This window comes from Hippocampus bargibanti, linkage group LG12, assembly GCF_051943395.1.
Source record: "Hippocampus bargibanti isolate YZ-2025 linkage group LG12, ASM5194339v1, whole genome shotgun sequence".
Lineage (NCBI taxonomy): Eukaryota > Metazoa > Chordata > Actinopteri > Syngnathiformes > Syngnathidae > Hippocampus > Hippocampus bargibanti.
Window position 1 is genome coordinate 687016 of NC_142745.1, and position 13899 is coordinate 700914.

General features: G+C 43.6%; 2 protein-coding genes across 7 annotated transcripts in view; both read left to right on the forward strand.

The window, feature by feature from the left end:
* The window catches only part of asic1b (acid sensing ion channel subunit 1b), a 66383-nt gene that overhangs the window by 37713 nt on the left and 14771 nt on the right, over nucleotides 1-13899 (forward strand). For 4 of the 6 annotated variants that reach the window (XM_089011229.1, XM_089011230.1, XM_089011234.1 and 1 more), the window contains exon 1: nucleotides 11241-11929. The exons of the other annotated variants lie outside the window; for them this stretch is intronic. In XM_089011229.1, the coding sequence (XP_088867355.1) occupies nucleotides 11339-11929 (591 nt within the window). In that variant the 5' untranslated portion in view covers nucleotides 11241-11338. Of the gene's footprint in view, nucleotides 1-11240; nucleotides 11930-13899 lie in introns of those variants that run through there. 6 annotated transcript variants of the gene reach the window in all.
* LOC148889832 (acid-sensing ion channel 1B-like) lies at nucleotides 4314-10172 on the forward strand. Its single transcript, XM_089009566.1, has 2 exons — nucleotides 4314-5297; nucleotides 10152-10172. The coding sequence occupies exons 1-2, from the start codon at nucleotides 4641-4643 to the stop codon at nucleotides 10170-10172; spliced, it is 678 nt and encodes a 225-aa protein (XP_088865692.1). The 5' UTR covers nucleotides 4314-4640.

Consider the following 13899-nt stretch of genomic DNA (forward strand, 5'->3'; position numbering starts at 1 on the left):
CACCACAGTTTTTCATCGGGACATGGTGGTGGAAAAGATGCTCTAAATCGCTTTGGGGTGCAATTCACCAGGGACACCTGCAAAGAGCAGGAATCGAGAAGGCCGAGGGGAAAAACGTGAAAACAGTCACGTGAGCTATGATCACATTTAGCCTTTATTAGTCTTGCAGTGGAGAAATTGACATTTCACAGCAGCAAAGTGAGGAAAGTATAAGGAAAGGAAAGGAAGAAGTTGAAAAACAAAAATCTACCGACCTACCTCTCTACCTATCTATCTACCTACCTAGCGACCTATCGACCCATCGACCGATCTACCTATATACATATCGCCCTATCTTCAGAACTATTTGAATCCTATTCATAAGTGGATAAGTAACAAGAAAGCATCTTCTCCCAATCTGAACTCTCTGAAGCCATTGTTTTGATTCTGGAGCAAGGCAGTTTGTGAAGGAGTCTCCTGGCGTGACGTCACGAACAAGGGGGCGGGACTTTCTGAATCTGCCCAGTTCCGAGCTCAGTTTGTGGCACTTTTGGGACACTTGAAGTCATTTTATTGGTGCATTGACTAAAACTATCAGCCTGCGTGCTTTAGATGCTATGAAACGTTTTTCTGCCGTCAGTGAGGGAACCCAAAAAATGGTGTCGGTTGCGCTTTAAATGAGAAAAGAGCTTTGGGGAACGCAATAGCTTGTAGTGATAAGTCATTTCTGTCGTTATTGTTCCCCCCCACCCACAGTGAGTCGAAATGGCGCGTCATTTGTAATCTTCCAAGGTGCTTGTTTACTCGGGTCGTATTCGTCTAGCGCGCGGGCGGACTCTAATCACGGCAGAGCATGAATTCAAGGCAATCGATTGCCTGAGAACAAGCAATATGGACGGTCTTTATGCTCTCTCCGCAGGAGAGCCGCGTACTCGTGCGTCTGACTCGCTAGGTCTCTCCTCGGCTGACGTAACCATGGCAACGGCAGGTTGATCCTGACCGTAAGGAAGAGGGCTTAAAAAGGGGGAAAGCGTTCTCCTCTCACGTCGCCTCGGCCGGCCGGCTGGCGTTGCTCGCTCTGTGCCGCGTTGGCCTCGGTGAAAGAAATCCCAGCCTGAGGTCGGAGTTGCCAGGAAATGATTTGCGGCCTGCTGCTGCCTTGGAGAACGGCCACAAATCCCAACACTGCCATCTTTTCACCTGTAAATGGAAGCCTCAAGCTAAAGCATTTCAATCAAACACCCCAAAAATCCACATTGAAAACAAGCCCATTAAAAAAATGATTACTTTGATTAAGGGGAGTTTTATTCATTCATGTGCTAAAATGTGTCCACTCCAGTGCCAGGGTTTTTGTCATTGTCATTCCAATTCCAGGACACAAAATATTGAGTTTTTTTGCAACGTAACAATAGTAATAATAAAAATAATAATAATAATAATAATGATAATAATAATAATGATAATAAAAAGAATGATAATCATGCTAATCAGAATCATCAGAATCATCTTTATTGCCAAGTATGTAGAACACACAAGGAATTTGTTTCCGGTAGAACACGCTGCACTAGTATCGTCGTCAAAAAAAAACTGCTAAGTGGCACTATACAGTTCCATTTTGACTACTGTTGAAATAATAATAATAATAATAATTACTCCTTATACTAATTAATACTACTACTACTACTACTACTACTACTAATACTACTACTACTACTACTAATAATAATAATAATTATTATTATTATTATTATTATAATAATACATGTAATTACATGTAATTACATGTAATTACAATGATAATAATGACAATAACAAGAATGATAATCATGATAATAATAGTTATACTAATTAATACTATTACTACTACTAATAATAATAACAATAATAATAATAGTAATATTTTTTTATAGAAGCGCCTTTCAAAACTCCTATTGGTGAAACCGCTCATGAAGCATTTTAAAATCTTCTCATTGGGAGGACAGAGCCATTTCCCCCTACCACATTTTAATCAAACAACGCAATCAAAGTAATATGTAACACCATTTTAATATAGTCCAAATATGTCATGCGGAATATTGTTGACATCACTGTCAGGAGTTGTCCCTCGTAGGATACCGTATGATTAGATTAGAGCGTGTCACTGCTGCCCTCTAGTGGAAATAGAACACATCATCACTGCATTTTGTTCTACTCACTGTATACGTATATCAAAACACAGAGCGGTAATTGCGTTCAAAGGGGTGTTTTTGTGTTGAAGAAAAGAGTTGGGAGTAAGGGAAAAGTAGTGTTATTTTCAGATGGTTTGGTTTACAGTTGAGAATTTGGAGATGCTCTTCACTTTTGGATGAGTTTTAGTTTTAAGGTACTGTATTTCACGGTGCATAAGGCACACCCCAAAGCCTTGATATTCTTCAAAAGATGGCCTTATATGGGAAGTCATATTGAGCCCCAACAGGTCTCGCAACTCCCCTACCGACTCCATTTAGCTAACTGTCTAGCTGGCTATCTATTAGCTATCTGTTAGCTAGCTGGCTAGCTTTCTATCTATTTGAGTTACTTCCGGGTTCTCACCTACAGAAAAACCGATCCTGACTGTAAAGTGACCTTGAGAGGCGCTTGGAAATGAAATGGATGATTATTATTGTTTCCCCCTGTAGAAGAAGTAGTGCGTAACCTCAGCCTCTACCATAGCGCCTTATATTTGGAAAACCTTGCTATATTTATTTATTATACTATTTGGAAAACTTTGGTTTTTCATTTACTTGAAGGTGCGCCATATAGTCCGGTGCGCCTTGAATATTGAAAACGTTTGAAAAAATACCATTTACTGGGGGGTGCGCTTTATACTCCGGTGCGCCTTATACAGCAGAAAATACGCTAATTGTGTTTACTCCAGTCAAATTGCAACTTTTGTTGACGCCGCCCCTCATGCCCACCCACCCGCTATTCTTTGATTGGATTATATTGGCATAAAGTAATGTTTGGACAACTTTGGAGCATGGATATGAGAGAATCATGTAACGCTTAATTTCATGGCACCATCATGTTTCTGAAAGTACACCATCCTCTATTGCTCTAATGGAGGCAACGGATCAATGCGGATGGATCTTAGGTTTCCTTGTCATGTGACTCCATAATCATCAATAGGATCCATTTGAGGTGTTTCTTTACACCCAAGCCAATGATTGTATTTGATTTCAATCGATGTGATTGAAACGTGTACGGTCACTCTGCACGGGCTTGTGTTGGTAAAATGAGTCCTTGGAGCGGTCATAATGCGATAACCAAGGCCTTGATTTCATTCCTTCAATTTCCCTCCTCGGCGGTTGCGACCAGATGCCGAGTCGTGTGGGAGACAAACACAACGCACTTACGAATCGGATGCTTTCAAGACGCATAATCATGCCATCATCCAGGCCAGCTAACCCTGCAATCAAATGGATGAGTGAAAGCGCTTGTTTCCTTAACGAAAAGCACCATTCCTCAATTTGTTTGGATTTTGTTTGTTTTTTTGTTCTTGCTTGGGTGCTGATAAAGCGCTGGCCAGACCTCTGCCAATGTTTTGCCTTCCACGAGGGGGTAGTATTTCCCTTTTTCCTTGTTAGCGCTCTGTTACAGCTTCAGCTGTTGTTAGCGAGCTATATAATCCACTAAGAATGGATTGCATTGTATTTTGGACAGCCGCCCTCTTTTCAAAATCATACAACTCCAGACTCATATCATTTAGGAATTAACCATTTTTTTCTGATGAAAGAAGAGAGTCTAAGGTTTCCAACACTGAATTGACTGTTTATGTTGTCCTAGAACACAATATTCTTTTGGTCCTGCAATTTGAGTGACGATGACAAAAACCCTGGCACTGGAGTGGACACATTTTTGCACATTGTCTGGAAGCGAAGGAGTTAAAACAGACCCAGATTTCTCACTGAACTAGTGAATAAATGTGGACATCCTGCTTGGTCCTGTTCTATGGATTTAATAAAGAAAATGACTTCTTTGACTCAATCGATGCCTTATATAGCAGCGATGGTCAATACGTCAATCGCGATCGACCAGTCGATCTATCTCTAAGGTACGATTGGTAGATCGCATGACAAGGTGATGTGACATTGTCAATACTTTTGTCCAGGATTTCTGTGCCGGACAGTAACAAATTGACTAGCACACACGTTTGTTTCATAACGCAAAGATTTTCATCCACAAAAGGTAAAAACTTTGAAGTATACGGTGGCATTTTGCTAAAGAACATTGGATGCCTATCTCCAACAGACATGACGTCAAGGTTTGTTTTTTCCTGTAAACGGTGAAATTCTGCCCGTCCGTGGTGACCTGCCTCCCGGCCCTGCGGGAGTATTGGTTGTCCTCACATCCTTCTTGCCTCCGCCCACTCCTAATAGCGGTCTTTGTCTCTTTATAACTTGTTCCGAGGGATGGAGGAATCAGCTCTGGAGAGCCAAGGGCAAATCATCTCCATCTCAGTTCGCATTGAAGTGAGGAGTGATGCTACTCTGAAGTTTCCGTTTTTAGTGGAAGAATCGGTGCCAGTTTTGGAATTTGAGATCGAGAAGATTTGAACAAGTTCGCCTTTCATTCCTATTGACGACCGTTTGACTGTAGTTGGGATTTTAACACACCAGACATCGCTAATTGATCAAGATACAATGCCGGTCCGGATCATGTGCACCATCTCCTTTTCTGACGACCACGACGGTTGTGGCAAAGACGCTTTTGAAGATCACTACAAAAGAGTGAAGAAGGGCCACGGAGACTCGCGAGAGTACCTGGACGGCGGCAGTCAGTTGGACGAGGACGAAGAAGAGGAGGACAGCTCGGGCCAGGTGGATGACCTGGCAACGTTCTTCGGCGGCTGCTCGCTCCACGGAGCCAACCACGTGTTTGTGGAGAACAAGAAGTTTGGGGTCCGGCAGAGTTTGTGGGCGATGGTCTTCGTCATGGCGCTGTGCGCCTTCTTGTTCCAGGTGGCCGATCGAGTCATCTACTACCTACAGTACGACCACATCACCATGCTGGATGAGAAGGTGGCGAAAAATATGACCTTCCCAGCCGTCACGTTGTGTAACTACAACTATGTGCGCAAGTCGCAGATGACCTACAGCGACTTGGTCTTCGTGGGCCCTCTGCTGGGCTTTGAGGAAGGCATGGCGCCGGGGTTTCCACTCGCCCCGGAGCCGGACCGTCCGCCGGGGTCTCGCTTCAGTCTAGATGAGTTCTACAACCGCACCCGGCATCGCATTGAAGATATTTTGCTGGAATGCAAATTCCGCGGATTGGAATGTGGCCCGGAGAACTTTCGAGAGGTAGGTCTCACGCTCGGACCGTCAAACAACAAGTCAGGTCGTTGTTTTCGGTCTTCGAATCAAAGTGCACTGAATTTTGAGGGTAGGAGCTATGAGCGTGTCATTAGTTTCCGCAGCAGTAAAAGAATACAATATTGCTTGACACAAAAAGCTACCTATGAACTGGCAAGCTCTAAATTACCTCGTTCACTGCCATTCACGAATTTATTTGAGAGTTGAAAATATGACGTAGTGCGCCATTCCCAAATTGGTCCTGGTTGTGGTTTTTCTTGCTTGAGTGCAGATAAAGCGCTGGTCAATGACCTCTAGTTTTTGTTTTTTCCTTTCCACAAGGGTGCAGCATTTCCTGAGCCTGACTCATCAAACCCATTTTAAGAACCACTGATTTAGAACAATTTACCCCCACACACGCACACAATCGCCGTGAGCGTGGCTGCCCTTCCAGCAGCTCCTGTATTTTGTTTTTCTACTTTCATAACTTTGCTGCTGTCAAATGTCAATTTCTCCACTGCGAGACTACTAAAGGTAAATCCAATCCAATCTTGCAGCATTTTAAACGCATCTAAGATAACAGTTAGCCAAGTTTCATCTATTTTTTGGTGGCATAATGCTGCCTCTCGGTGGTCAATCATGGTACCGCAACAACCACAGCCTATTTCATGTCCCTAAGAAAGCAAAACGCCTCAATCGTCTCAGGTTGACTTTCCGGTAATTTTGTGTCCTGATGCAAAATGGGAGACCTTTCATTTTGATTCACTTCCTGCCCTGTTCTCGTGACGTCACATCCGAACTCTCACTTCTATCGTCATCAAAATTGGCCCCCATTATTATTATTAATAATAATAATAATAATAAGAAGAAGAATGCATGTAATTTATAAGCGTCTTTCAAAACTCTCAAGGTCACTTTACAGTCACAGGATAAGAATATCTAATAGATAGCTAGCTAGATAGCTAGCGAGTTAGCTACATAGCTAATAGATATCAAATAGCTAGCAAATAAAGTGCATTAGCTTGCCTCCATTGCAGCGCCACAAATATGTATGATTCTTTTTATTAATAATAATCCATTTCATTAATTATAGAGTCTATAAATCCCTAACTTTTGATCATGGGAATTTGACTGTACTTTCAGTTTGAACCACTTATGAGCGAGTGCATCCCAAAAAATGGCTGTGCGTGATTGTAAGTGATGCACAGCTGGTTTTATTTTAAATACATAAAGACGACCAGGATTACGCATTGCGGCGTCACGCTTCCGCTGGGTGTTCAAGTCAATTTGTTTCTGTTACATTCTTTTGACAGGCACATGCAAATCCGCCTTAATGAAGGTGTCAGTGCCGTGGAGGGGTCGGGGGGTCTCGCGTGGGGACTTCAATCAGGCGTCTCTTGTTCCCCACGATGTCTCTCTTTATCCCGTTAAAGAGCATATTCTCTTTTCCAACGCCTGCCGCTTGTTTGATTGACGTGCCTCAGATCAGACGACGACAACAAAACCCCATCTGGGATGCCTTTGCTCCATCTTGCTGATTGACAGTAAATGAGAGTCAAACTTCTGTATCCGTAAATTTGTGACAAGTCAAGTCGCTTGAAGTTTTACACCGAGTCTCTCCTTTAATATGTGCAGTTGAGCAAGTATTTAAGACTACATAAACATTCAATGCAGCGATAGAAACCTTAGACTCTCTTCTTTGACCAGAAAAAAAGTTCATTCCTAAATTGTATGGGTCTGGAGTTATATATAATAATAATAATAATAATAATAATAATTCCATTTCTAAACGCCTTTCAAAACTCTCAAGGTCACTTTACAGTCACAGGATACGTCTCTCTGTGGGTGAGCAGCGGCAGCCACATGCGCCAGCATTCACTCAACCCGGAATAACTCAAATAGATAGAAAGTTAGCTAATAGATAGCCAGCCAGAAAAGCTAATAGCTAGATAGCTAATAGTTAGCTAGATAGCCAGCCAGATAGCTCATTAGACAGCCAACTAGAAAAGCCAATAGCGAGATAGCAAGATAGCTAATACAAAGCCAGCTAGATAGCTAATTATTGATAGCCAGCTAAGTATTCCATCAAAGCCTGTCAATCATCCGCTCACCAGATCAGTGTGCTGATATGAGCTTGAAATGGGGGCGGCTGTACAAAATACAATACAATACACATTGATTTACATACATATTGATTACATATTGAGTTAATTTCTAAATGATATGGGTCAGGAGTTATCTGAGGTTGAAATGGGGGTGGTTGTTAAAAAAAGGTGTACTAATTACAGGACCACATCATCCCATATTCAATAATCCATCTGATGTGATCATACTGAATGGATTACAAATGATGCTCATTAGCTTGATTAAATGTCAAGACGCGATCAATACGCGCTGGTCTAGTGCTGAAAAAGTGATGGCAGTGAGCATGAAATATTCATGTGTGACACTTCCTTCCCTGCGCCTCACACATAACGAGCAACAGTCGAAAATGTTCCACCTCAGAACATTTTTAGACTGTACATTTTTCTGTTTACTCGGGGAAAGAAGAATCAGGCCTACCATTTTAACCTTACTTTTACTTCTTTATTTTTTTGTTTTAGCAAGTATCAGTTTTATAGCATTGGGACCGAGCAATGCTAGCTTCTGTTGTTCTCTTGTTCCCAAACATGTCACATGTAATGTGACTTTTTTTCCCTAATGTTTATTATTTCCACTGTGAGGGCGATCTAAATTCACAAAATAAAGAATCTATTTTATTCATGGTGTCATTTCTTTCCCATTTTGCCAATTTATCAAAATACATGTTGATGAGTGATTGAAACAAACAAATAAATAAATACAATTCAATCCAAATTAAGAAAAACATTTCCACTTTCAGTGTACATTTTTAGCCAAAAGGAAAAGAAGATTTAACCTGACTTTTATTGATTTAAAGGACAACCGACGTCTCCAGACAAGTTGTGTCCATCATTTGAAAAATGGCTTCAAATGACATCTACTGAGCGTATTTTAAGATTCCACCGCATATAGCTAGATTTTACCTCTTAAGACTCGCGCTGAATATTCAGGAAGTCTTGTTTTTGAGTTGGTGACCAGTCCTCACGTTACGTCACTGAAGGAACGCCCCTGACCGAAAAAAGGACACATTGTAGCAGTCCTTCCATCAGGTCAATGCATTTTGCTGTACTTTTTTGGTCTGAAAACTTCGTGTTGCACCAAAAAGAGGCAGAAGAGGGCAACAAAGCTCCGTGTAAGCAATTAATCAGCCTGTGGAAAAGGGCTGATTAATTCCTTACACGGAGCTTTGTCGCCATTTTCTGACTCTTTTTTTAGTGCTATTGCCTATCCCCCCCCCCCTATTGCCTCAAAATGGCATGGAATACATTCCTGAATCGATTGCAAACATGTATGCTTTCCTCTTCAGAACTATTTGAATCATATTCATAACTGGATGAGTCACAAGAAAGCATCTTCTCCCAATCTGAAGCAATGGTTTTGATTCTCCAGCAAGGCAAGGCGTCTTGGGGTGACGCCACGAACAAGGGGGCGGGACCTTCTGAAACTGGCCACTTCCTGGTTTTTTTTTTTTTAGATTTTGGACACTTGAAGTCATTTTTATTGTTGTTTTACATTAGACTAAAAACATCATCCTGCGTGTTTTGGCTATTTTAGAAGCTATCAAACGTTTTTATGATGTCAGTTAGGAAACAAAAAAGTGATGTCGGTTGACCTTTAAATGATTTATTTTAGCACGTTTCTGTACCTCTCCTGAAGTACAACGTTGTGAGCCCTTGGTGCTAATTTGTCATCAAAGTGGCAGTGATGCAAGATGAAAGCATTCACTTTAGTCAGGAAGAAGGATAATGACGTGAAAATGAGATGCACCTCCACCCCGTTGGAGCAATTAAGCGGCGAGAAGATGTCTGATGAATGTCTGACCAGGGCCAGCAGCCATTTTACGAGGAGGCTAATGAAGCTGATGAGAGCGCTTAATGGCTTCCTGCTAGAGTGGATGAACTAGAATGGAACATTTGCTTGTGAATGGAAGCAAAAAGATGTTTAACTCATTCAATGCAATCACAAACGTGTTCACACGTTTCAGGTTTTAATTAAAAATCTATATAAAATGAGAGTAAAACATCCAAATCTAATCTCGTTTTGAGAAGGGCAGCACTCTGTTGTTTATCCCTTGTCCAGCAGGAGACACTGTTACTTCATATGACTTCGTCTATCCAAAGGAGAGAGAAAACAGGCCTCTCTTTGAATAATAATAATAATAACAATCCATTTCATTTCTAAGCGCCTTTCAAAACTCTCAAGGACACTTTACAGTCACAGGGTGAAGGTTTTCTTTTGTAAAAGACTTTGCATGAAAGCATGAAGCAGATGAGGATTGGGAAGGACCATTTGAGAAGATAATTACGGACGTAATGTGCCACGAGACATAAGTGTCACCCCAATAGTTTGCCAATTTTCCAGGAGACAGTGTGGAAACTTACTTTACTGCTAAAACAACGCGAGGGGAAGCGACAGGAGACAAGGAACAATGAGCTTCAGAGATTCACATCAAAAAAACTGTTCAAACAAATTTGCGTCCTTGGATTATTCAAATGAAATCTGACAATTAAGAGTGGGGTCCAGCCTGTGACTGTCTCACCCTAAAACCTCACTAACCACCCTCAAAACCTCCATTTTCTTCCTCAAATTCCCGCTGCCTTTATTTGAAACCATCACCACGTGCTTTGATAAATCTCACTGAACACATCTGTACCTTTCAACTGGGACGTCTGGCCTTTGAACCAGCGCTGATGCCCTTGAACCTTTACTGTCAGTGCTCAAAAGCTCCATTTTCATTCTCAGGTATTAGCTATCAACCTTTGAACCCTCTGATCCTGCCCCTTGAACTTTGTTGTAGCTTGTCATTCAAGGATAGCCTGTGACTGTCCCACCCTGAAACGTCACTAACCACCTTGAAAAGCTCTATTTTCTTCCTCAAACTCCTGTTGCCTTTATCCATCACCGTCACCAAGTGCTTTGATAAATCTCACTGAACACATTTGTAGCCTGAAACTACGACTGCTGGCCTTTGAACCAGCGCCGACTGGCTGCCCTGGAGCCTTTTGCTGTCCAGCTTCACAATCTCAATTTCTGTGTTCGTTTAATCCAAACTGCTTTTCGTTCAAGCTTTTACCATCCCGCCCTTTGAACTACCGTGTCCTGCCTTTAATTGCTTTTCTGCCATCCAGAATTCCATTTCCACTCTGGGGGCCATATTGGCTTCCCCGAACGCTTGCCAAGTTCCCCTGAATCACGTCTGGCTCAAGTTGAATCTGACTGAAAACCTTTTGCCTTCTTAATGGGACGACTGGTAACCTTTTGAAGCAAGTAGCGCTTGAAAGTGAGCACTCACTCAGCTTGTGATTGGAAATGACATTTGCATTTGGTTCCACAAGTGCTCCGTTGAAGGGCGTTTATGCCTTCAGGACTCTGATCCTGACGCTGCCATGATCTGGCTGGCGACCAACGGGCGGCGCCGTCGGCCCCGCCTGCACCTGCGCAGGTGCCGGTCGTCTTGATCAGTGGCGGACCGCCACGTTCGGATTGGCGACCAACGGGTAGCGCCGTCAGCCCTGCCTGCTGCCTCGTTCCCAATCAGTGACAGTTAAAAGGACTCCCGGCACAACCAGCCCAGGGCTTTTTTTCTCCCTCTTTTGCTTGCTCTCTCTCTCTCTCTCTCTCTCTCTCTCTCTCTCTCTCTCTCTCACCCCCACTTTTTCTGTCTCTATGTCTCTATCTCTCTTTATTTCTCTTTCTTGCTTTCTCTATCTGTCTCTCTCTCTGTCTCTGGCAATCTGTCTCTCTCTCTCTCAATTTCCCTCCCTATCTTTCTCTCTCTCTCTCTCTCTCTCTCTCTCTCTCTCTCTCTCTCTCTCTGTCTCACTCGGGAACTGGGAGCCGTCAGCTGGCGCTCATTGGAGCCGCGTTAGCGCTCGACAACAGACAGTGTCCATTTCTTCGCCGCCGTTTTGGACTTGAAAGCTTGTAAAATGTGCCAGTGCGCCTCGTCCGCCTCCAAAGCCAAGTCTCCGGGCTCGCTGGGCGAATTGGGCCGGCTTTTCGTCAAGCACAGCAGCCTGCACGGCCTGAGGCACGTCTTCTTCTTCTCTGGCGGCGGCGGCGGCTGGTACCCGCGGCGGGTGGCCTGGCTGCTGGCGTTGGCGGCGGCCGTGGCTCTGCTGCTGGCGTGGTCGTCCAACCGCGTGCGCTACCTCCTGTCGTCGCCCGTGTACACCAAGGCGCACGTGGCGTACGCCAAGCGGCTGCTTTTCCCCGCCGTCACCATCTGCAACCAGAACCTGCTGCTGCCCGGGCGCATGAAGAAAGCGGACTTCTTCAGCGCCGGGAGGTGGTTGGGACTTCTGGGGAGGAATTGGCAGGTGTCGGCCGAGGCCAAGGAGGCTCTGGCGCCCCGCTCGCCCCTCTCGCGAATTCTGGACTTTGAGCACTTCCTGGCCCCGCCTCGGGAGTCGCAGCCGTCCACGAGGCAGCTGCTGGACCGGCTGGGACACCAGTTGGAGGAGATGCTCTTGGACTGTCGCTTCCAGGGGGAGGTGTGCGGACCCCGAAATTTTAGCACAGTGAGTGTCATCCCCCCCATCCCATCCTCCTTCGCTCTCTTTTTCACTCTTGAAAAAGAATCCAACGGTAGACGGAGTGCACGTGCTGTTTGGTAGTGCGCTCAATCGCGACCGTTCTCTCATCCTCGCACTTTTCTGGGCTCTTGTCGTTTCTCAGTAGACACTTTCACTGACAATAGACTCCCTGTAAAGATAGTTCTGGTCCATTGAATCTGACGCCATCTATCTGACCTTCTTCAAATTTCTATTCCCTCTCGTTCCCTCTTCCTCCCTCCGCCTCTGTGTGCCCCCATCCCCATGCCCGTTTCAGCACGATGGGGGACAGAGTTTTCAGCTGCTCTGCCCCCAAACTCTGGAACTCACTTCCTCCCAACATTGGTACCATGGATTCTCTTCCCACCTTCAAATCCCATCTCAAAAGCCACACATTTCAAATCGCATTAAATAATAAAATAGCTCTTTCTCTTCTTTCTATTTATAAATGTATTTTATTTATTGTATTCTATTTTGTGATTGTTTCCCATGAACTGAAGTTTGTAACCTGGCTAACGAGGTCTTCCCGTGAAAAGGAGTTTGAAGTCCTAAATTACCCCTGTGGTAAGGACTTCCCCAAGTCGTAAATGACTCCTGTTAAATTGCTGTGTCCGTTGACCTGATTGTCCCCAGGTTGCCCGTGCTACACTTGTGTATTGAGTCACGAGTGTTGACTACGCATACAACAGCATGAAACTTAAATATGAAAACTTCTTATTCTCTAATCTCTATCAGATCCGGACTCCCCTTCCCTCCTTCCAACAAGTACTCTCTCATTTTACCCGAGAGCTGTCTATTAGCTATCTATTGTCTAGCTATCTAGCTATCTATTAGCTAGCTATTTATTAGCTAAATACCTAGCTATCTATTAGCTGTGGAACTGGCTATATATTAGCTATCTATTAGCTATCTATTATCTATCTAGCAAGGTCGCTAGCTATGAGCTATCTATTAGTTAGCTATATAGCTATCTATTAGCTAGCTAGCTAGCTAACTATTAGCAAAATAGCTAGCTAGCTATTAATTATATAGCTAGCTAGCTTTCTGGCTATATAGTAGCTATATAGCTATCCGGCTATGTTGCTAGCTATGGAGCTATCTATTCATTAGCTATCTAGCTTTCTGACTATCTATTAGCTTTATAGCTATCTAGCTATGGAGCTATCTATTCATTAGCTATATAGATATCTATTAGCTACCTATTTATTAGCAAAATAGTTAGCTATCTATTAGCTATATAGCTATATAGCTAGCTTGCTTTGGAGCTGGCTATCTATTAGCTATCTATTAGCTATCTATTATCTATCTACTACTCTATCTATCTAGGTTGCTAGCTGTGGAGCTATCTATCAATTAGTTATCTATTGGCTACATAGCCATCTTTCTATCTATTTGAGTTACTTCCAGGTTGAGTGAACGCTGGCGCGTGTGGCTGCCGCTGCTCACCCACAGAAAAATGTATCCTTTTGCTGTACAGTACCCTTTTTTTCTCTGTTCTCCCCCAGATATGAGGGACAGCGATCGCCGTTTCTTGGCAACTTTGTCGGAGAACGGCTTGCGTTTCCGTGTGTCTCTCACGCAGGGTCTGATCGCCCTCAGCGCTCTCGGGCGGTCACTCTGTCAATTATTCATCCAAGATGATCGCATTTTCTTTTCTTTTTTTTTTTTTTTGCGACGACATCTGATGTGTCGATGACATCTGATGTTTTTTCACAGCGGCGGGCTCCATCTGATAGCGTCGTTCCAAATGAAGGCTGTGCAGGCAACGTGACTGCAAAATGGGATTTACAAGCAAAGCTGCTTTGGGATCACAAATATTTGCTCAGCTTTCATGCTAAATAGGCAATAGCAAGCACAGGATTGCCGTACCCGAGCGAGCGACTTAAAGGACAACCGGCACCTCCGGACAAGTTGCGTCCATAATTTGTCAAATCACT

What these genes read in the sequence shown, in the direction of transcription:
- LOC148889832 (XM_089009566.1), top strand. Translation starts at nt 4,641, where the DNA reads ATGCCGGTCCGGATCATGTGCACCATCTCCTTTTCTGACGACCACGAC. An exon ending in GCCCGGAGAACTTTCGAGAG is followed by an intron (nt 5,298 to 10,151) that starts GTAGGTCTCACG and finishes TTTCATTCTCAG; the next exon opens with GTATTAGCTATCAACCTTTG.